This window comes from Tachyglossus aculeatus, chromosome 2 (assembly GCF_015852505.1).
Source record: "Tachyglossus aculeatus isolate mTacAcu1 chromosome 2, mTacAcu1.pri, whole genome shotgun sequence".
Lineage (NCBI taxonomy): Eukaryota > Metazoa > Chordata > Mammalia > Monotremata > Tachyglossidae > Tachyglossus > Tachyglossus aculeatus.
The window spans coordinates 48,188,627-48,212,623 of record NC_052067.1 but is presented as its reverse complement, the minus strand read 5'-3'; the positions used below and the strand labels follow the sequence as shown (position 1 = coordinate 48,212,623).

General features: G+C 46.3%; 1 protein-coding gene across 5 annotated transcripts in view; it reads right to left on the bottom strand.

Moving 5' to 3' along the window:
- Positions 1-23,997, bottom strand: part of SEPTIN7 (septin 7) — a 146,460-nt gene that overhangs the window by 94,714 nt on the left and 27,749 nt on the right. For 2 of the 5 annotated variants that reach the window (XM_038766479.1, XM_038766489.1), the window contains exon 3: positions 5,794-5,890. In XM_038766479.1, coding sequence (XP_038622407.1) covers positions 5,794-5,890 — 97 coding nt within the window. Of the gene's footprint in view, positions 1-5,793; positions 5,897-9,964; positions 9,970-23,997 lie in introns of all 5 variants that reach the window. The other 3 variants (XM_038766513.1, XM_038766498.1, XM_038766503.1) reach the window with 3 other exon arrangements.

The following is a 23,997-nucleotide window of genomic DNA, read 5'->3' as shown; positions in this document are numbered from 1 at the left end:
AAACACGCCGAGAAGCAGTGTGGCCCGGTGGATGGAGCACAGGCTTGGGAGTTAGAAGTATCTGGGTTCTAATCCCAGCTCCCCTACTAGCCTGCTGTGTGACCTTAGGCAAGTCATTTCACTTCTCTGGGCCTATGTTCCTTTGTCTATAAAATAAATAATAATAATAATAATAATGATGATGGCATTTATTAAGCGTTTACTATGTGCAAAGCACTGCTCTAAGCACTGGGGAGGTTACAAGGTGATCAGGTGATCAGAGAAGCAGCGTGGCTAAGTGGAAAGAGCGCGGGCTTGGGAGTCAGAGGTCATGGGTTTGAATCCCGCCTCCCCCACATGTCTGCTGTGTGACCTCGGGCAAGTCACTTCACTTCTCTGTGCCTCAGTTCCCTCATCTGTAAAATGGGGATTAAGACTGTGAGCCCCACATGGGACAACCTCATCTCCTTGTGTTCCCTCCAGTGCTTAGAACAGTGCTTTGCACATAGTAAGCGCTTAACAAATACCAACATTATTATCAGGTTGTCGCATGTGGGGCTCCCAGTCTTCATCCCCATTTTCCAGAAGAGGTCACTGAGGCCCAGAGAAGGGAAGTGACTTGCCCAAAGTCACATGGTTGACGATTGGTGGAGTCGGGATTTGAACCCATGACCTCTGACTCCAAAGCCCGGGCTCTTTCCACTGAGCCACACTGCTTCTGGGGATTGAGATGGTGAGCCTCATGTGGGACAGGGACTTTGTCCAACCTGATTAGCCTGTATTAATAATAATAATAATATTAATGATGATGATGGCATTTGTTAAGTGCTTACTATGTGCAAAGCACTGTTCTAAGTGCTGGGGAGGTTACAAGGTGATCAGGTTGGCCCGTGGGGGGGTTCACAGTCTTCATCCCCATTTGACAGATGAGGTCACTGAGGCCCAGAGAAGCGAAGTGACTTGCCCAAGGTCACACAGCTGACAGTTGGCAGTCGGGATTTGAACCCATGACCTCTGACTCCAAAGCCCCGGCTCTTTCCACTGAGCCACCCTGCTTCTGGGGATTGAGGCGGTGAGCCTCATGTGGGACAGGGACTTTGTCCAACCTGATCAGCCTGTATTAATAATAATACTAATAACAATAATGACGATGATGGTATTTGTTAAGCGCTTACTATGCGCAAAGCACTGTTCTAAGCGCTGGGGAGGTTACAAGGTGATCAGCTTGCCCCACGTGGGGCTCACAACCTTAATCCCCATTTTACAGATGAGGGAACTGGGGCACAGAGAAGTAAACTTGCCCAAAGTCACAGAGTCAGAATTTGAACCCATGTCCTCTGACTCCAAAGCCCAGGCTCTTTCCACTGAGCCACGCTGCTTCTGGGGATTGAGACGGTGAGCCTCATGTGGGACGGGGACTTTGTCCAACCTGTATGAACCGCGGCGCTCAGTTTAGTGGCTGGCACATAGTAAGCGCTTAGCAAATGCCGTAAAAAAAAAAAAAAATAAATAAAATTCAGTCATTGGATAATTGGCAAGAGACTAATTCAAAACCACCCCTACCTATCACGGAAGATGTTCTGCTATTAATCTTAACTTCTAAAATATTCAGCAGGCTATTGCGGCTATCACAAGATACCGAGAAATACACCCCCGGAAATAAAAAGGACTAGATCCTCACAATGCCGGTCAATTAGACGAAACACAGAGAAAATTGTGGAAAGCCACTGGCGATCGGCTTCCTAATTTCTATTTCAGCCACACAGAAACGCAACTAGTTTTCGAGTACCGTTTTCTGCGACTCCAGCTGAAAGTTCCCCTTTAGTCATACTTACTGAGCACTTACTGGGCTAAGGGCTTGGGAGAGTACGAGAAAACATTCCCTGCCCACAACGAGCTTACAGTCTAGAAGGGGAGACAGACAGTAACATAAATAAAATGACATATATGCACATAAATGCTAGGAGGGGGGCCGGACAACAATAATACCGGTAATTGTCGCATTTATTAAGCTCTATGTGCCAGACTGTATACTAAGGACTGGGGTAGATACAAGCAAATCAGGTTGGACACAGTCCTTGTCCCACAGAGGGCTCGCGTTCGCGATCCCCATTATACAGATGAGGCAACTGAGGCAGGGAGAAGTGAAGTGACTTCTCTGAGGTCACACGGCAGGCAAGCGGCAGAGCTGGGATTGGAACCCATGACCTTCTGACTCCGAAGCCCACGCTGTATTCACTACGCCGAGCTGCTTTTCAAATAAAGGGAGCAACCTCCTTCCCCTTCCCACAGCACCTGTACCTGTGCTTCTGACCCCATTCCCTCTCATCTCATGAAATCTCTCGCTCCATCCCTTCTCCCCTCCTTAACTTCCATCTTCAACCGCTCACTCTCCACTGGTTCCTTCCCCTCTGCCTTCAAACATGCCCAAGTCTCTCCCATCCTAAAAAAACCCTCTCTTGACCCCACCTCACCTTCGAGTTATCGCCCCATCTCCCTCCTACCGTTCCTTTCCAAACTCCTTGAACGAGTTGTCTACACGCGCTGCCTAGAATTCCTCAACAACAACTCTCTCCTCGACCCCCTCCAGTCTGGCTTTCGTCCCTTACATTCCACGGAAACTGCCCTCTCAAAGGTCACCAATGACCTCCTGCTTGCCAAATCCAATGGCTCCTACTCAGTCCTAATCCTCCTCGACCTCTCAGCTGCCTTCGACACTGTGGACCACCCCCTTCTCCTCAACACGCTATCCGACCTTGGCTTCACAGACTCCGTCCTCTCCTGGTTCTCCTCTTATCTTTCCGGTCGTTCTTTCTTAGTCTCTTTTGCAGGCTCCTCCTCCCCCTCCCATCCCCTTACTGTGGGGGTTCCCCAAGGTTCAGTGCTTGGTCCCCTTCTCTTCTTGATCTACACGCATTCCCTTGGTGACCTCATTCGCTCCCACGGCTTCAACCATCATCTCTACGCTGATGACACCCGGATCTACATCTCTGCCCCGCTCTCTCCCACTCCCTCCAGGCTCGCATCTCCTCCTGCCTTCAGGACATCTCCATCTGGATGTCTGCCCGCCACCTAAAGCTCAACATGTCGAAGACTGAACTCCTTGTCTTCCCTCCCAAACACTGCCCTCTCCCTGACTTTCCCATCTCTGTTGACGACACTACCATCCTTCCCGTCTCACAAGCCCGCAACCTTGGTGTCATCCTCGGCTCCGCTCTCTCATTCACCCCTCACATCCAAGCCGTCACCAAAACCTGCCGGTCTCAGCTCCGCAACATTGCCAAGATCCGCCCTTTCCTCTCCATCCCAACCGCTACCCTGCTCGTTCAAGCTCTCATCCTATCCCCTCTGGACTACTGCATCAGCCTTCTCTCTGATCTCCCATCCTCTTGTCTCTCCCCACTTCAATCCATACTTCATGCCGCTGCCCGGATTGTCTTTGTCCAGAAACGCTCTGGGCATGTTACTCCCCTCCTCAAAAATCTCCAGTGGCTACCAATCAATCTGCGCATCAGGCAGAAACTCCTCACCCTGGGCTTCAAGGCTGTCCATCACCTCGCCCCCTCCTACCTCACCTCCCTTCTCTCCTTCTCCAGCCCAGCCTGCACCCTCCGCTCCTCTGCCGCTAATCTCCTCACCGTACCTCGTTCTCGCCTGTCCCGCCATCGACCCCCAGCCCATGTCTTCCCCCGGGCCTGGAATGCCCTCCCTCTGCCCATCCGCCAAGCTAGCTCTCTTCCTCCCTTCAAGACCCTACTGAGAGCTCACCTCCTCCAGGAGGCCTTCCCAGACTGAGTCCCTTCCTTCCTCTCCCCCGTCCCCCTCTCCATCCCCCATCTTACCTCCTTCCCTTCCCCACAGCACCTGTATATATGTTTGTACATATTTATTACTCTATTTATTTATTTTACTTGTACATATCTATTCTATTTATTTTATTTTGTTAGTATGTTTGGTTTTGTTCTCTGTCTCCCCCTTTTAGACTGTGAGCCCACTGTTGGGTAGGGACCGTCTCTATATGTTGCCAACTTGTACTTCCCAAGCGCTTAGTACAGTGCTCTGCACACAGTAAGCGCTCAATAAATACGATTGATGATGTTTGTACATATTTATTACTCTGTTTATCTTACTTGTACAGATTTATTCTATTTTTTTTATTTGGTTTATATGTTTTGTTTTGTTGTCTGTCTCCCCCTTCCAGACTGCGAGCCCGCTGTTGGGTAGGGACCGTCTCTATTCTATTTATTTTATTTGGTTTCTATGTTTGGTTTTGTTGTCTGTCTCCCACTTCCAGACTGCGAGCCCACTGTCACTATATGTTGCCAACTTGGACTTCCCAAGCGCTTAGTACAGTGCTCCGCACACAGTAAGCGCTCAATAAATACGACTGAATGACTGAAGTCAAGGTGACGCAGACGGCGGTGGGAGACGAGGACAGGAGGGCTCGGTCAGGGAAGGCCTCTCAGGCCATCAGCTAACACATCTACCCAAATGCAGAACGAAATTCCAGCTCTTCAAAACGAATACGTAAGAGCGCTACTACTACTAATGCCATCGTACCTGAAGGGTAAGATTTCTGTCTTCCACCCAGCTGAAATGGAAAAATCCCGTTTTCCTCAGCAATAGCTTCCTCTCCCCAAGCCTTCCTATCATCTTCACACAATTAACTGTAGCAAAGTTCTGCCAGAGGAAAAACGCCCCTTTATCAAGAAGGAAATAACGCCCGGCCTGCTGTTTCCTTTTTTTCGCTTTTCAGTGTGTTTGCTTTATCCCACTTCCCACATTCACCAAAACGGAACGCTTTCCCTTTCCAGAGACGTTCTGTCTCATCTTCAGGCTTGTTTGTTCTCCGTGTGCGACCGCCTTGCAAAAAGGCAGGGGGGAGGAAACTGAAGGACGGGAAGAGCAAGCTAAAACTTCACATTCTAGCATTTCCATTTTGGAAACAAGCTACTGTGGTACAGTGCAACCGCTCAGGGAGTTCCCAGAAGATAAAAAGGTACACTGAGACATCTAAAACGTGCGCGTCACCAGCCCAACTTTCCCAGAGACTACAGGTCCCCCTGGCACGACGGACGCGTGGCAAAGCGCTCTCGCTGGGGACGCGGCATCTAGCCCATCAAAACTCATCAGTCACCAGCCTCACCATCACTGGGGTTCAACGAGTGCTTCCTGGGCGAAGCACTTGGGAGAGCGCGAGCGAGTCGGCAGACGCGCTCCCTGCCCACAATGAGCTCCCAGTCTACAGAGCAACGAGAGGGTGGCTCTCCCAGAGCCGGAGTCCCCCGAAGCCCGGAACTACTGGCCGTTTCCGGGACAGGGAGTCTCCTCCACACAGGACTCGGGACTAGAGAGTGGGGAGCTTTCGGGAATCTGTGGCGAAGAGTCACCACGGGCCACAGATGTGGTGGCCTCCGGGCCGAAGGGCTTGCCCGCCCCGGCGAGGAATGGTATCCCAGTGGTTCCTCTCGACAGTAAACTCGCTGTGGGCCGGGACCATGTCTGTTTATCGTTATACTGTACCCTCCCGAGTGCTTAGTACTGTGCTCTGCACGCCGTGAGCACTCAAAAAATACAACTGGTTTTTTTTCCAATGAGTATATGGCGCTCCATATTCAAAACTTTAACTTTTGGTACCTAGAGAACCCGTTCCAATCAAGCGCTTAGTACAGTGCTCTGCACACAGTAAGCGCTCAATAAATACGATTGAATGAATAAAGACTTAAGTCCGGTCCAGCTGCCGAGCAACTGAGAAATTAACATCGTGCGGCCCCACTTCACCTTAGTATGTGCAAAATAGAAATCGTCTCTTACCTACTACCATGAGTGTGAATTCAAACCCTCTCTTCACTGATTTTCTGTACACTTGATTTGGGAGATTTGCAAATCCCACGTAACCTTCAAGGTTCTTCTGTTGCTAGTAAAAGAAAACAATTCGGATCAAAAGGGATCGTTCTAGAACATAGCTCAAATTCATCCCACTACAGTGTTTTTGAAAAATGCCCCTCAAATCACAATTCATGCCTAGTTTATATACCAACCTCTGCTTAGGAACCATTTGCTGGAAAAGAGTAGCAACAGGTAAAAAAGGTCTGAGTGACAAAGAGGCAGTCTGGGGGTTAATAATAATAATAATAATAATGGGATTTATTAAGCGCTTACTATGCGCAAAGCACTGTTCTAAGCACTGGGGAGGTTACAAGGTGACTGGGTTGTCCCACATGGGGCTCACAGTCTTCATCCCCATTTTCCAGATGAGGGAACTGAGGCCCAGAGATGTGAAGTGACTTGCCCAAAGTCACCCAGCTGACAAGCTGCCGAGCTGGGATTTGAACCCATGACCTCTGACTCCAAAGCCTGGGCTCTTTCCACTGAGCCACGCTGCTTCTCTAACCAAAAGATGAAATCAAAATGAATATTAACCTGACACGGACCATTCATTTCTCCTCAGAAGTCAACTGCCACTGGTGGTGGTAAGATTTTGACCAAACAACAGAAGCAAATAGTCTATTTACGACAACGGTTCGAAACGACTTACAACGACCTTTCCAACCCCTCAGTTACTAAGATTGTATCGCCTCTAATTCCCAAAAGGAGAAGCAGCTTGTCCAGCACGGGTCCTCGAGTCAGAAGGACCTGGGTTTTAATCCTGGCTCCGTCACTTGGCTGCTGTGTGACCTCGGGCAAGTCACTTAACTTCTCCGTGCCTCAGTTACCTCATCTGTAAACTGGGGATTAAGATGGAGAGCCCCATGTTGGGCATGGACTGTGTCCAAATCGGATTAGCTTGTATCTACCCCAGCGGTTAGTACAGTGTGTGGCACATAGTAAGCGCTTAAACACAAATCATTAAAAGAAAAGATCAAAAAAGGCACGTATTCTTGAAGCGTATTTTGTGTGGCACGTAGTAAGCGCTTAAACACAAATCATTAAAAGAAAAGATCAAAAAAGGCACGTATTCTTGAAGCGTATTTTGTGTGGCACATAGCAAGCGCTTAAACACAAATCATTAAAAGAAAAGATCAAAAAAGGCACGTATTCTTGAAGCGTATTTTGTGTGGCACGTAGTAAGCGCTTAAACACAAATCATTAAAAGAAAAGATCAAAAAGGGCACGTATTCTTGAAGCGTGTTTTCTCCCGCGGGAAGCTACACCATAGAGTTGAGCTTATTATTTGTTTTGCTCCCACTACAAACAACTTGAAGGTTTTTCTGGAGAGTGAATTTGGCAATATTGAAACAATCTGATAGGCTGGGTCCAATTTTTTCGGACTTCAACAGGAGAGCCGGCTGCTTTATTGTTAGCGCACCAGATTCTTCCAGGTTGTAATGCGCTTTATTTCAGATTTCAAATTAATTTTTTAATCGACATTTCAGCAAGTTCGAAAACGGGGATTTTAAAAATCGCTACCCACTTTTTTCCTAGCCAATAGGGAGGTACACTTTCTGTTTTCTGCATGAAGTCAACAAACGGGACTATTCCTGTTGTCAACTCTTTAGAAATCATGTTCTCTTTGGTATTAGTGAACAATTTTTACTAGTTTACGATTCTCTCAACAGTTTTATCTCTAATGTGAAAGACACAGAGAAGCAGCGTGGCTCAGTGGAAAGAGCCCGGGCTTTGGAGTCAGAGGTCATGGGTTCAAATCCCGGCTCCGCCAATTGTCAGCTGTGTGACTTTGGGCAAGTCACTTCACTTCTCTGTGCCTCAGTTCCCTCATCTGGAAAATGGGGATTAAGACTGTGAGCCTCCTGTGGGACAACCTCCCCAGCGCTTAGAAACAGTGCTTTGCACACAGTAAGCGCTTAATAAATGCCATCATTATTATTATTATCTACAAAGAAGTCTTTCATACAGTAGTTAATTAGAGGAGCTGTTTTTAATAATAATAATGATGGCATTTGTTAAGTGCTACGTGCAAAGTTTTTAATGGTATTTTGTTAATGAATTTGCTCCACTGAAACTGCTGACCCAAACACCTAACGTATCTTACCTTCACTCAACCTCCTCTCCGATCTCCCTGCTTATGATCTGTAAAATGGGGATTTGTTAATTTTGAACTTGCTTCCTGTGTAATAATTCATAATTATGGTATTCGATAGGCGTTCACTATGTGCCAGGCACCGTTCTAAGCGCTGGGGTGGATAAAAGGTAATCGGGTTGGACACAGTCCCTGTCCCACAGAGGGTTCATCGTCTTAACCCCCGTTTTACAGAGGAGGGAACTGAGGCACGGAGAAGTGAAGCGTCTTGCCTACGGTCCCGCGGCAGACAAGTGGCAGAGCTGGGACGAGAACCCATGACATCCACTACGCTATACCAGGCACTGCTCTGAATGCTGGGGCAAGGGGGGACACGGCCTACGTCTTAATTAATTAATTAACTAACTAATTAATTAATTAAGACGTCTCACAGTCTTAATTCCCATTTTACAACTGAGGAAATGGAGACCCGAAAGGAAAGATGCTTGGCCAAGGTCACAGAGCAGACCAGAGGAGCCAGGATTAAAACCCAGATTCTCTGACTCCCAGTCAATCAATCAATCGTATTTATTGAGCGCTTACTGTGTGCAGAGCACTGTACTAAGCGCTTGGGAAGGACAAGTTGGCAACATATAGAGACGGTCCCTACCCAACAGTGGGCTCACGGTCTAGAAGGACTGTCCCAGTCCCTCGCTCTTCCGACTAGGCCATGCTGCTTCCCTACAGAGGATGCTTAAACCGGCATCTCTTGAAAGTATTCCGTCTACATCCTACATCCAAAAAGAAACCCTGGGAATAAAACAATAATGCCTTCCCATTTGTTACTCTATTTATTTGTACATATTTATTCTATTTATTTTATTTTGTTAATATGTTTTGTTTTGTTGTCTGTCTCCCCCTTCTAGACTGTGAGCCCGCTGCTGGGTAGGGACCGTCTCTATATGTTGCCAACTTGGACTTCCCAAGCGCTTAGTACAGTGCTCTGCCCACAGTAAGTGCTCAATAAATACGATTGGATGAATGAATGAATAAGGAAGATTTTCACAAATGCATTTGTTTCTTTTATTGTGTCCTCTCTAATAATAATAATAATAATGATAGCATTTATTAATCATCTTGTACATATAACAGCACTGTAATATAAGCAATGTAAGCACTAAAAATACTACAATTACTATTAGTAGTAGGAGTGCTAGTAGTAGTAATAATAATAATAATAATGGCATTTATTAAGCGTTTACTATCTGCAAAGCACTGTTCTAAGCACTGGGGTAGATACAAAGTAATCAAGTTGTCCCACGGGGGGCTCACAGACTTAATCCCCATTTTCCAGATGAGGGAAATGAGGCCCAGAGAAGTGAAGTGACTTGCCCAAAGTCACACAGCTGACAGGTGGCAGAGCCGGGATTTGAACCCACGACCTCTGACTCCAAAGCCCGGGCTCTTTCCACTGAGCCACGCTGCTTCTCAAGAGGGAACCAACAATAAGGAGTTTTCTTTTTTCTGGAGAGGACGCAATGGAGATTTAAAGGAGATTTTGGAGGAGAGGAGTGATATGCTCAGATGAGCATTTTGGGAGATAATACTAATAATGATAGCATTTATTAAGCGCTTACTATGTGCAAAGCACTGTTCTAAGCGCTGGGGAGGTTACAAGGTGGTCAGGTTGTCCCACGGGGGGCTCACGGTCTTCATCCCCATTGTACAGATGAGGGAACTGAGGCCCAGAGAAGTGAAGTGACTTGCCCCACGTCACACAGCTGACAAGTGGCGGAGCCGGGATTTGAACCCATGACCTCTGACTCCAAAGCCCGGGCTCCTTCCCCTGAGCCACGCTGCTTCTCTAAGCCAAGTAAAATATTTTCTAATCACGTTCCTAATTAACTAGTTTGCGATCAAAACTCAGTCTTAGTTCCATTTCAATACAAGTCTTTTTTAAAACGTGAGTGAACAGGCGATTACTCCAATTTTTTAAAACGCATACATCTAGAAGGCAATACTCACAGCTACTTTGAAAAGAATATATTCCCATCATTCCAGTGTTCCATGTATCAAAGCAATATATCCACGGAGGCAGAGGAATTCCAAGAATTAAACATCGCCATGGCAATATCCGGTCCAGACGGGGGATGGCAGTCATCCAAGGGAACAAAGAAAAGAGAGGAAAAAATGAAAGTTACTTACATGTAATCAACATTAAGTACAAATCGGAAAATGGCAGGCAGGTTACCAAAATGAAATGAAAAGCACTGCTTCCTATCTTTGATATATAATAGTGCTTTCTGGATAATATAAACGGCCAAATGTCTTTACCCGACGGAAACCTACTAAACGGTAAAATGTTCAGAAACTGTTAACTGTTCACAGGACGAAATTTTATCATCACGCTGAATTTCCTCGCTTTGACGGCAAATAATAATAATAATAATAATAATAATAATAATAATAATAATAATAATAGTGTTGGTATTTATTAAGCACTTACTATGTGCCAAGCACTGTTCTAAGCACTGGGGAGGTTACAACGTGATCAGCTTGTCCCTCAGGGGGCTCACAGTCTTAATGATTTCTCTCCACCGATCAATTAGTGATGGCAACTGCTCAATAAATACCACCGACTGATTGATATTTATGAAGCGCTTACTGCACGCAGAGGACTGTACTAAGCACCCCAACAGAGTTGGGAGACACCTTCCCTGCCCACAGAGAGCCTAGATATTTTGGATGGGCCGCAGCGGGAAATCAGTGAGGAACGGGTCAGAGGGGCGGAGCTGATTGAGCGCTTTTCATAAAGCTGATGGTAAGGAGTTTCCGTTTGATGCGTGGAGGTTTTTGAGGAGCGGGGGAAAAATGGTCTGAAACGTTTTTAGAAAAATGATCCAGGCAGCCAAGCGAAATAAGAACTGGAGTGGAGATAGGGATCGTAAGCAGGGAGATCAAAGAGGAGGCCGAGTGAAGGTAAGATACGTTATGGGCTTGGGTCCGCAGTTTCAATGGAGAGGAAATGATTCGGACACAAATATGTTTTCCCACTAACCCAGCCAACAGCACCTATGAGCCCTTAGTGCTCTGCACATGGTAAGCGCTCAATAAATACGATTGATGATGATGATGATGAGCCCGAGAGATCTGTTGGTCTCGAGAGATTTCATTTGACCCAAAAATGGAACGGTCTTACCGTTGAACGCATTTTCCCAAATACACTCAGTGGAAATGTCTAAGAAAGACTCAGATTTGGGATTGCTGAAGCACTGCAATTTTAGCATCAAAATAATGACGGCATTTGGTATTGGATGGTAAGGATGGAAAGAAAGTGACTCCAGCCTTAATTCGTACACTTGTACACTCCGTACAAGTCAAAGGTAGTTCTTCCTTGACGGAACTTCTCTTTTTCCTCGCCCCTACTCTTTACCACTAAAAAAAGAAAAGCAACTCTTCGATAGTGTGAGTTTTCAACTCCTCCAACTTACCAGATAAGGCTGCAAGTATTTCTTCATCATTATAATCTTCAAAAGGTGCACAGAAAGTGCACAAAATAATAATAATAATGATGATGATGGTATTTGTTAAGCGCTTTCTATGTGCCGAGCACTGTTGTAATCCCTGCCCTGGTTAACAACCGAAGGTTTGTTTTGTTATTTGATGGTAAGGATGGAAAGAAAGCGACTCCAGCTTTAATTTGTACACTTGTCCACTCCGTACAAGTCAAAGGTAGTTTTCCCTTGACGGAACTTCTCTTTTTCCTCACCCCTACTCTTTACCACTAAAAACAGAAAAGCAACTCTTCGATAGTGCGAGTTTTCAATTCCTCCAACTTACTAGAAAAGGCCGCAAGTATTTCCTCATCATCATAATCCTTAAGAGGTGCACAAAATAATAATGATAATAATGATGGTATTTGTTAAGCGCTTACTATGTGCCGAGCACTGTTGCAATCCCGGCCCTGGTTAACAACCGAAGGTTTGTTTTGTTTTGTTGTCTGTCTCCCCCTTCTAGACCGTGAGCCCGCTGTTGGGTTGGGACCGTCTCTATATGTTGCCGACTTGGACTTCCCAAGCGCTTAGTACAGTGTTCTGCACCCAGTAAGCGCTCAATAAATACGACTGAATGAATGAATGAATGAATGAATGAAGAGAAGCAGCATGGAAGGAGTGTGGGCCTGGGAATCAGAGGATCTGGGTTCTAATGCCAATTGTCTGCTGTGTGACCTTGGGCAATCCACTTCACTTTCTTGTGCCTCAGTTTCCTCCGCTTCTTTAGGGTTTCTGTTAAGCACTAAAAGACACTCTATTAAGTGCGGGCTTTAATCAAGTTGGACACAGTCCCTGTCCCCCACGGGGCTCACAGTCTGAATCCCCATTTGACAGATGAGGTAACTGAGGCCCAGGGGAGGGAAGTGACTCGCCCAGGGTCACAGAGGGGGCAAGTGGCATCTCAACTGTCAAATGGGGGTTCAATACCTGTTCTCCCTCCTAATTAGACTGTGGGCCCCACGTAGCACAGAGACAGTAAATGACCTAATGAACTTCTATCTACCCCCCCCCCCCCCAGTGCTTAGAGGAGTGTTTGGCACATAGTAAGCACTTAAATATTAATTATTTATTTATTTTGCTCGTGCATATCTATTCTATTTATTTTATTTTGTTAATATGCTTTGTTTTGTTCTCTGTCTCCACTGTGAGCCCACTGTTGGGTAGGGACCGTCTCTATATGTTGCCAATTTGTACTTCCCAAGCGCTTAGTATGGTGCTCTGCACACCATAAGCGCTCAATAAATACGATTGATTGATTGATTCAATCGCATTTATTGAGCGCTTACGGTGTGCAGAGCACCGTACTAAGCGCTTGGGAAAAGCAGCGTGGCTCAGTGGAAAGAGCCTGGGCTTTGGAGTCAGAGGTCATGGGTTCAAATCCCAGCTCCGCCAACTGGCAGCTGTGTGACTTTGGGCAAGCCACTTCACTTCTCTGGGCCCCAGTTCCCTCATCTGGAAAATGGGGATGAAGACGGTGAGCCCCACCATGGGGCAACCTGATCACCTTGTGACCTCCCCGGTGCTTAGAACAGTGCTTGGCACATAGTAAGCGCTTAATAAATGCCATTATTATTATTATTATTATTATTATTATTATTATTACTACTACTACAAGTTGGCAACATATAGAGACGGTCCCTACCCAACAAAGGGCTCACCGTCAAAGCCAACACTGGTTTGAGTGGGGAAGTTTGAAACAATGAATAAGTGATAAGCGTATCAGTAACTGACACATAGGTTCATACTGGACATAAGCGGGGGTGCCTGGGGGGCTTCGTGATTTTTTGGAAATATGCTGAAAGGCAGGGAAATGATCATCAATCAATCAATCAATCAATCGTATTTATTGAGCGCTTACTGTGTGCAGAGCACTGTACTAAGCGCTTGGGCACCGGAGGACCGAGGTTCTAATCCCGGTTCTGCCACTTGCCTGTTGTATGAACTTAGGAAGGTCACTTGATTTCTGTGCCTCGGCTTCCTCACCTGTAAAATGGGGGAGTAGATATCTTTTCATCATCCCCCCACTTAGACTCGAAGCCCTGTTTGGGACAGGGCTTGTACTTGTACTTCCCAAGCACTTAGTACAGTGCTCTGCACACAGTAAGCACTCAATAAATACGATTGATTGATTGACAGGGACTGTGTTCGACGCGATCGTCTCGTACATATAACAGCACTAATATATGGCCCGTAGTATGCACTAAAAATACTACAATTACTATTAGTAGTAGGATTCATTCATTCATTCATTCATTCATTCATTCAATCGCATTTATTGAGCGCTTACTGTGTGCAGAGCACTGTACTAAGCGCTTGGGAAGTCCAAGTTGGCAACATACAGAGACGGTCCCTACCCAACAGTGGGTTCACAGTCTACAAGGGGGAGACAGACAACAAAACAAAACATATTAACAAAATAAAATAAATAATAATAAATAAATAAATAAATAAATAAATGAATAAATAAATAAAGGGAGTGCTAGTAGTAGTAATAATAATAATGGCATTTACTAAGCGTTTACTATGTGCAAAGCACTGTTCTAGGCACTGGGGCAGATACAAAGTAATCAAGTTGTCCCACGGGGGGCTCACAGGCTTAACCCCCATTTTCCAGATGAGGGAACTGAGGCCCAGAGAAGTGAAGTGACTTGCCCCAAGTCACCCAGCTGACAGGTGGCGGAGCCGGAATTTGAACCCATGACCTCTGACTCCAAAGCCTGGGCTCTTTCCACTGAGCCACACTGCTTCTCATATGGAGTGTATATGAAGTATATATATATAGTATATGGCCCATAGTAAGCACTAAAAATACTACAGTCACTATTAGTAGTAGGAGTGCTAGCAGTAGTAGTAATAACAATAATAATAATGACATTTATTAAGCATTTACTATGTACAAAGCACTGTTCTAAGCGCTGGGGTAGATACAAAGTAATCAAGTTGTCCCCCGGGGGGCTCACAGACAACCCCCATTTTCCAGATGAGGGAACTGAGGCCCAGAAAAGTGAAGTGACTTGCCCAAAGTCACCCAGCTAACAGGTGGCGGAGCCGGGATTTGAACCCACGACCTCTGACTCCAAAGCCCGGGCTCTTTCCACTGAGCCATGCTGCTTCTCATATGGAGTGTACATGGAGTGTATATATATATATAATATATGGCCCATAGTAAGCACTAAAAATATTACAATTACAATTAGTAGTAGGAGTGCTAGCAGTAGTAGTAATAATAATAATAATAATGACATTTATTAAGCATTTACTATGTACAAAGCACTGTTCTAAGCGCTGGGGTAGATACAAAGTAATCTAGTTGTCCCACGGGGGGCTCACAGACTTAACCCCCATTTTCGACTTAACCCCCATTTTCCAGATGAGGGAACTGAGGCCCAGAAAAGTGAAGTGACTTGCCCAAAGTCACCCAGCTGACAGGTGGCGGAGCCGGGATTTGAACCCATGACCTCTGACTCCAAAGCCTGGGTTCTTTCCACTGAGCCATGCTGCTTCTCATATGGAGTATATGTGGAGTATATATATAATATATGGCCCATAGCAAACACTAAAAATCCTACAATTACTATTAGTAGTAGGAGTGCTAGCAATAGTAGTAGTAGTAGTAATAATAATAATAATAATAATATAATTTATTAAGTATTTACTATGTGCAAAGCACTATTCTAAGCACTGGGGTAGATACAAAGTAATCAAGTTGTCCCACGGGGGGCTCACAGACTTAATCCCCATTTTCCAGATGAGGGAACTGAGGCCCAGAGAAGTGAAGTGCCTTGCCCCAAGTCACACAGCTGACAAGTGGCGGAGCCGGGATTTGAACCCACGACCTCTGACTCCAAAGCCCGGGCTCTTTCCACTGAGCCACGCTGCTTCTCAAGAGGAAACCAACAATAAGGAGTTTTCTTTTTTCTGGAGAAGATGCAATGGAGATCTAGAGGAGATTTTGGAGGAGAGGAGTGATATGCTCAGATGAGCATTTCAGGAGATAATACTAATAATGATAGCATTTATTAAGCGCTTACTATGTGCAAAGCACTGTTCTAAGCGCTGGGGAGGTTACAAGGTCATCAGGTTGGCCCACGGGGGAGCTCACGGTCTTCACCCCCATTTTCCAGATGAGGGAACTGAGGCCCAGAGAAGTGAAGTGACTTGCCCCAAGTCACACAGCTGACAAGTGGCGGAGCCGGGATTTGAACCAACGACTTCTGACTCCAAAGCCCGGGCTCTTTCCACTGAGCCATGCTGCTTAATAATAATAATAACAATAATAATAATAATAATAATAATCATGGCATTTAAGTGACTTGGCCAAAGTCACACAGCTGATGGGCGGCGGAGCCGGGATTAGAACCACACAGGGGGCTCACCATCTTAGTTCCCATTTTACAGATGAGGTAAGAAGCACAGAGAAGTGAAGTGACTGGCCCTCGGTCACACAGCAGACATGTCACGCAGCCAGAATTAGCACACGGTTCCTTCTGACTCACACCGCTTCCTCATTTGCGTTCCAGATTTTTCTGTTTATTTTACTTGTACGTATTTACTATTCTATTTATTTTATTAATATGTTTTGTTTTGTTGTCTCTCTCCCCCTTCTAGACTGCGAGTCCGCTGTTGGGTGGGGGCCGTCTCTATATGTTGCCGACTTGGACTTCCCAAGCGCTCAGTACAGTGCTCTGCACACAGTAAGCACTCAATAAATATGATTGATTGATTGATTTGCGTTCCAGATTTTTCTGTTTATTTTACTTGTGCGTATTGACTATTCTATTTATTTTATTTTGTTAATATGTTTCGTTTTGTTGTCTGTCTCCCCCTTCTAGACTGCGAGCCCGCTGTTGGGCGGGGGCCGTCTCTATATGTTGCCGACTTGTCCTTCCCAAGCGCTTAGTACAGTGCTCTGCACACAGTAAGCGCTCAATAAACGCGACTGAATGAATGGATTTGAAATGTAAGCTCAATTTGATCTGAATTTTAAAGATTTCATCCTCAACCCAAAGGCCCACGGTGACAAGCCACGGAGCTGAGAGTAAATTCAGTTCCCTAAACCGAGAAGGCAACAGAAAATTAAAAAAAAACGGAACAAAGACTGACAAGCTGAGGCGGAAAAATTCGGGCTGTCGGCTATTTTAGACCTTCCTTTTTGATATTTAAATGAAACAACACTCGATGGAAGCTAAAATGACAGATAAGTCACCCGGGTTTCCTGCCCACCAGCTGCCTAGAGGGTTCTAAGTTGTCAGCTGTGTGACTTTGGTCAAGTCCCTTAACTTCTCTGTGCCTCAGTTCCCTCATCTGTAAAATGGGGATGAAGCCTGTGAGCCCCTCGGGGGAACAACCTGATTGCCTTGTAACCTCCCCAGCGCTTAGAACAGTGCTTTGCACATAGTAAGCGCTTAACAAATACCATTATTATTATTATTATTATTATTATTATTATTATTATTATTATTATTAGGGGAAGCAGCGTGGCTTAGTGGACAGAGCCCGGGCTTGGGAGTCAGGCGTCATGGGTTCAAATCCCAGCTCCGCCACCTGTCAGTTGAGTGACTTCGGGCAAGTCGCTTAACTTCTCTGTGCCTCAGTTCCCTCATCTGTAAAATGGGGATGAAGACTGTGAGCCCCTCAGGGGACAACCTGATCACCTTGGAACCCCCTCAGCGCTTAGAACAGTGCTTTGCACATAGTAAGCGCTTAACAGATACCATCATTATTATTATTAGGGGAAGCAGTGTGGCTCAATGGAAAGAGCCCGGGCTTTGGAGTCAGAGGTCATGGGTTCAAATCCCGGCTCCGCCAATTGCCAGCTATGTGACTTTGGGCAAGTCGCTTCACTTCTCTGTGCCTCAGCGACCTCAGCTGTAAAATGGGGATGAAGACTGTGAGCCCCGCCCGGGGGGACAACCTGATCGCCTTCTAACCTCCCCAGCGCTTAGAACAGTGCTTTGCACAGTAAGCGCTTAATAAGTGCCATCATTATTATTATCATTAAGTGGCAGAGCTGGGATTAGAACCCAGATCCTCTGATTCCCAGATCGGGGCTCTTTCCACAAGGCCACACTGCTTCTCTAAGAACCCAAGAACCTCCTCTGTGACATCATCATCATAATAAGGATGGTATTTGTTAAGCGCTTATTATGTGCAAAACACTTGTTCTCGATAACCCGACAGCCCAGCGGCCCATAAGCTCCTTGGGGGGGCCAGGTCATCCCGCCTCTGGCCTGGAATGCCCTCCCTCCTCCTAGCCCATCCAACTTGTGCTTCCCGAGTGCTTAGTAGGGTGCTCTGCACACAGGAAGCGCTCAGTAAATACCATCGACTGAATCGACGAATACAGATAATGTCATTTATTGATGCATTCATCCATTCAGCTGTATTTACTGAGCGCTTACTGTGTGCAGAGCACTGTACGAAATGCTTGGAAAGTACAATTCAGCAACAGAGACGATCCCCGCCATCACAATCATCATCAATCGTATTTACTGAGCGCTTACTGTGTGCAGAGCACTGTACTAAGTGCTTGGGAAGGACAAGTTGGCAACATATAGAGACAGTCCCTACCCAACAGTGGGCTCACAGTCTAAAAGAAAGCGCTTACTATGTGCAAAGCACTGTTCTAAGCGCTGGGGAGGTGACCAGGCGATCAGGTTGGCCCACGGGGGGCTTTGCAGTCTTTATCCCCATTTTCCAGGTGAGGTCACTGAGGCCCAGGGAAGTGAAGTGACTCGCCTAAAGTCACACAGCTGACGATGGGCAGAGCCGGGATTCGAACCCATGACCTCTGACTCCAGAGCCCGGGCTCTTTCCATTGAGCTGCGCTGCTTCTCCAGCACATGGTTGCCGGTGCTTTCTATATGACCTTGGGCAAGTCGCTTCTTAATAAATGCCATCATTATTCTTATTCTGCCCGTTTCTCATCTGTAAAGTGGGAATGCAATACCTTTGCACATAGTAAGTGCTTAACAAATACCATTATTATTATTATTATTATTATTATTATTATTATTATTATCTGGGGAAGCAGGGTGGCTCAGTGGAAAGAGCTGGGGCTTGGGAGTCCAAGGTCACGGGTTCAAATCCCAGCTCTGCCAATTGTTCTTGTAATAAGAATAGTAATGGCCATTATTAAGCGCTTACTATGTTTAAGTAAGCTTACTATACTTACTATGCTCACTATACTTATGTAAGTGCTTAATAAATGCTCTCATCATCATCATCATCACAAGGGGGTAGTTATTAAGCGCTTACTACGCTTAAGTAAGCTTACTATACTTACTATGCTCACTATACTTACATAAGCGCTTAATAAATGCTATCATCATCATCAATCGTATTTATTGGGCGCTTACTATGTGCAGAGCACTGTACTAAGCGCTTGGGAAGTACAAATTGGCAACATACAGAGACAGTCCCTACCCAACAGTGGGCTCACAGTCTAAAAGGGGGAGACAGAGAACAAAACCAAACACACTAACAAAATAAAATAAATAAAACAGATATGTACAAGGAAAATAAATAAATAAATAAATAAATAGGGTAATAAAACCTATTTTATTACCCTATCATCATCACAAGGGGGTAGTTATTAAGCGTTTTATGCTTAAGTAAGCTTACTATACTTACTATGCTCACTATACTTACGGAAGTGCTTAATAAATGCTATCATCATCATCATCATCATCATCACAAGGGGAATGGTTAAGCAGCAGAAAAGCCTTGCCCAATTGCTTGTTTTGGGCGAGTTCCCAGGCGCCGCGTTAGCGGGAGAAGCAGTGTGGCCTAGTGGATAGAGCCCAGGGCCTGGGCATCCGAGAACCTGGGTTCTAATCCTGGCTCCACCACTCATCTGCTGCATGAGCCTGGGTAAGTCGCTTCACTTCTCTGTGCCTCGGTTACCTCATCTACAAAATGGGGATGAAGAATAAGTCCCAGGTGAAACACGGGGTGATTAGCTACCCCGACACCGGGCACAGTGAGTGGCTGAGAGTAAATAATAATGACGGCATTTAGTAAGCCCTTACTATGTGCAAAGCACTGCTGGGGAGGCGACAAGGTGAGCGGGTGGTCCCACGGGGGGCTCACAGTCTTCACCCCCGTTTTGCAGATGAGGTAACTGAGGCCCAGAGAAGTGAAGCGACTTGCCCAAGGTCACACGGCTGACAGTTGGTGGAGTCGGGATTCGAACCCCTGACAACTGACTCCAAAGCCCGGGCTCGTTCCACTGAGCCACACTGCTTCCATTAACAAACACCATTAACTAAATAAATACGGCTGAAGTCATCTGCGCTTCGGCCCTGGCGGACGCACAGCGGAGATATTAGGTTCAAGTCATGGAAACAATCCAACGTTGCTGATTTCGCGATGAAAAGTGAGGCCAGCTGGCAGCCACGGACCCGCGGGGGTAAAAGAGCACCGTCGACTGAGTTTTGATCCGCTCGAATCAGAAGTCCCGCTTATCTCATTTCTCGTCAGGAGGAACACTGAGAACCACAAGGTCATCCCGTCGCTCCGCTGCTTCGAGCATCCCTTCGCTCGGGGTTTCTCAGCCCGGCGAGGACCGCAGCAGCCCCGACAGGGGAATTCTGCGCTCTCGCGAAATCGCCTGCTTCTTCCATCACTTGGCAAGTCCTTCTCTGCTGCTTTCCCGCCGATTTCTGGTCATCTAGTGGGAAATCCTCTGACCCGCGCCTGAATCCGAAGCCCGGACACAGGGATGACTTTAGCCCTTGATGGGTGGGCTCGGTGTCGAACGGTTTTTTCCCCTTAAACGAATGCCTTCGTCCTCAAAACAGGGCCCATCTTCCCTTGGCCTCATCTCTGAGGCTGTTACGAACTGTTCGATCTCAAACCTCTAGTCAATCAATCAATCAATCAATCGTATTTATTGAGCGCTTACGGTGTGCAGAGCACTCTAGTCACCTCAAGGAAGGGGCCGACGAAGTGCCTTTTCAGAGTTCATCTTCTAAATTCAGTATCTTAAAGACCAAAGGGCCCTTTCTCTTCTGTGACGTCTCTCTCACCTGGTGCCCTCACCCCAAGATCAATCCGTGGAGCTTATTGAGCGCTTCCCATGTCCCGAGCGCTTGGGAGAGTTAAGAATAGATGCACAAGTGCTGTGGGACTGGGGGTGAGGTGAATAACAAGAGTGCAAAGACTGCAATTCCAAGTGTGTAGGTGGCAGAGGAAGGAGAGGGAGTTGGGGAAGTTCTCCTGGAGACGTGATTTTAATAACACTCTGACGGTGCAGAGTGACACGCTCTGTCATATATGAAGGGGGAGGGAGGCAGGATGTAAAACGAGGGGTCGGCGGCAAAATAGACATGATCAAGGTACAGAGAGTAGGATGGCACTGGAGGGGCGTTGTGTGCGGGCCGAACGTAAAAGGAAGTTGGTGAGGTAAGATAGGAGCGGGAGAGCTGGTTAAGCGCTTTAAAGCCAGTGGTTAGGAGTTTCGGCCTGGTGCAGAGGTGGATGGACAATCGTTGGGGTTTTTTGGAGGCGTGAACTGAATAATTTAGGAAAATGACCGGGGCAGCAGAGTGAAGTAAGGATCGGAGCAGGGAGAGACAGGAGGCGGGTGATAAACGTGTGGATTAGCACAGTAGCGGTCCGGATGGACATTTGAGTGAGGTTGTGAAGGTAGAACCGACAGGACCCGGGGACACTTGGGACGTGAGGGCTGAGTGAGAGAGAGGAGTCGAGGATAACGCCCCAGTTCCGGGCCTGTGAAGCTGGGACGGTTGTGTTATCGGCGCTGATGGGGAAGACGAGACCGAGATCAAGACGAGACCAGGATCCCGGCAACCTGCAGGACGCTACGGCAGAGCTTGTTTGAGGCTAGCAGAGCCAGATAAAACAAATGCCTTTCGGGGGAAGTAGATAACTGGTTGTTGGTTTTTTTTCTACTATTAGGAAGGAAGTGTGCTTCACTAGCATCTGCGGTATAACCAAACTGTGTTAAGTCACGAGGTTCTACCGTAGTACACTGAGGGGAAAAGAGTATGAATTTCATATATCTACGTTAAATTTTTCAAATCCGCTGTTCAGTAAACAGGGACTCTGCATCCGGTTGTCGGAAGGACCAGTCGCGTTACCTGATCCCTGTATTTTTTGGGGAGCGCGCTTCCAAGTGGATTTTCTTTCTCCACATACCAGGCTGACCTAAATCACTATTTCAGATCCTGCCATCAACTTGTACTTCCCAAGCGCTTAGTACAGTGCTCTGCACACAGTAAGCGCTCAATAAATACGACTGATTGATTGATTACCCCCTGAATGCAAACCTTAAAATGATCAGACGTCTCCTTTCTTTTAAGAACCTATTTAAATGTAATGGCGCTTTTTTAATTTTTAATAAATTCCTGACCTATTCCGGGGGGAGAAAAGTCTTTAGTTTTGCCGCAGGTTCTATTACAGGTTTTACATATTTCTGGTTTTTGTTGCATAATGTCTTTACTTCTCAATCTATCCAAAGAAGTTATCAGATCTAAATGCCATACCAATGTAACTGCAATTAAGAAGTTACATCTGGATACTCTATTTCACACTATATGAACAGGGCTTGAAACACAAAGCCACACACATAACGATACAAGATGTGAAAGGGGAAAAAAAACCCAGATGACTAAGAACACTCAAAGATCACCCTGAAGGAATGGAAATGGGAAGGGGAAATGAGAAGAAAAAATTAAAAGAATGCGGTTAAAGAGGAAGGGAACCCTTGGCTCGAGTGATGAGGGCAAACAATTACAGGATAAGAAGCAACTGATGAAATTCAACAGGCAATTTTAAGTAAAGAGCGGCTTGCTCGGGGCGTGCAAGAAAGGGAAAAAATGATGAGTGGAGAGTAGAGCAAATGAGCAAATTCAATGCCAGAGTTGGTAGTGATGTCCACACGCGGAAGGAAGTCAACTGGCACCCTGGGCTTGGGAAACTCGGCAGCGATGTCCCAGTGAATATGCCAAACACCATCTCGCCACGACAAAATCCTGCCAGTCGAAAGAAAGCAGGAGCCCGGACTAGCGAAACCTCGGAGTCGGAGGAACTGGGTTCTAATCTCTCCTCTGCCACCCGCCTGGATCACCTTTGGCAGATCACACCTTCTCAGAGCCTGAGTTTCCTCGCTTGTAAAATGGCGGTTCGACCCCTGTCGTTCCTTCATTCAGTCGTATTTATTGAGCGCTCACTGTGGGCAGAGCACTGGGCTAAGCTGTCCCCACTCACCCTCGGGATGGGAGCCCCACGTGGGGCACACAGTAGGTGCTTAAATAATAATAATAATAATAATAATGATGATGGAATTTGTTAAGCGCTTACTATGTGCAAAGCGCTGTTCTAAGCGCTGGGAGGTTACAAGGTGATCAGGTTGTCCCCCGGGGGGCTCACAGTCTTCATCCCCATTTTCCATTCATTCAATGGTATTTATTGAGCGCTTACTGTGTGCAGAGCACTGTACTAGATGAGGTAACTAAGGCCCAGAGAAGTGACTTGCCCGAAGTCATACAGCTGACGGCTGGCGGAGCCGGGACTTGAACCCATGACCTCTGACTCCAAAGCCCGGGCTCTTTCCACTGAGCCACGATGCTTCTCTAGTACCACAGTGATTACCAGAAAAAAAACCTGGGCACATCCACATCCTAAAGAGCGGCATCATATGGGTTACATCACAGGGACCGTCTCTAGATGTTGCCAACTTGTACTTCCCAAGCGCTTAGTACAGTGCTCTGCACACAGTAGGCGCTCAATAAATACAACTGAATGAATGAATGAACTCATCGATCACGCCAAGCTCCCACTGTCCACGTGTTTTGTTTTGTCGTCTTGTCTCCCCCTTCTAGACTGTGAACCCATTGTTGGGTAGGGACCGTCTCTATATGCTGCCAACTTGCACTTCCCAAGCGCTTAGTACAGTGCTCCGCACACAGTAAGCGCTTAATAAATGCGATTGAATGAATGAATGAAAGTAGCTTCCAAACCCCAGCATTCATTCATTCATTCACTCAATCATATTTATTGAGCGCTTACTGTGTGCAGAGCACTGTACTAAGCACTTGGGAAGTGCAAGTATTTATATATATATATATATATATATATCAATCACACTGGATGATGCTACAAGAAACCCAGTGGCGGGTTTTACAAAATCAACGGTATTCATTGAGCACTTACTATGTGCAGAGCACTGTACTAAGCACTTAACAGGATTGGTAGACACGTTCCCCGTTCACAAGTCCCCAAGGACTATTTAAGCACTTATTCGCCTTTTCGTTCTCGTAATCGGCTGCATTCTTTTTCATCTTAATTGTGAATAATGAATTCACAAGCCCGTTTTCTAGACCGTGGGCCCGCTGTTGGGTAGGGACCGTCTCTAGATGTTGCCCTTCCCAAGGGCTTAGTACAGTGCTCTGCACACAGTAAGCGCTCAATAAATACGATTGAATGAATGAACGCACTGCCCAAGCGCTTAGTACAGTGCTCTGCACACAGTAAGCGCTC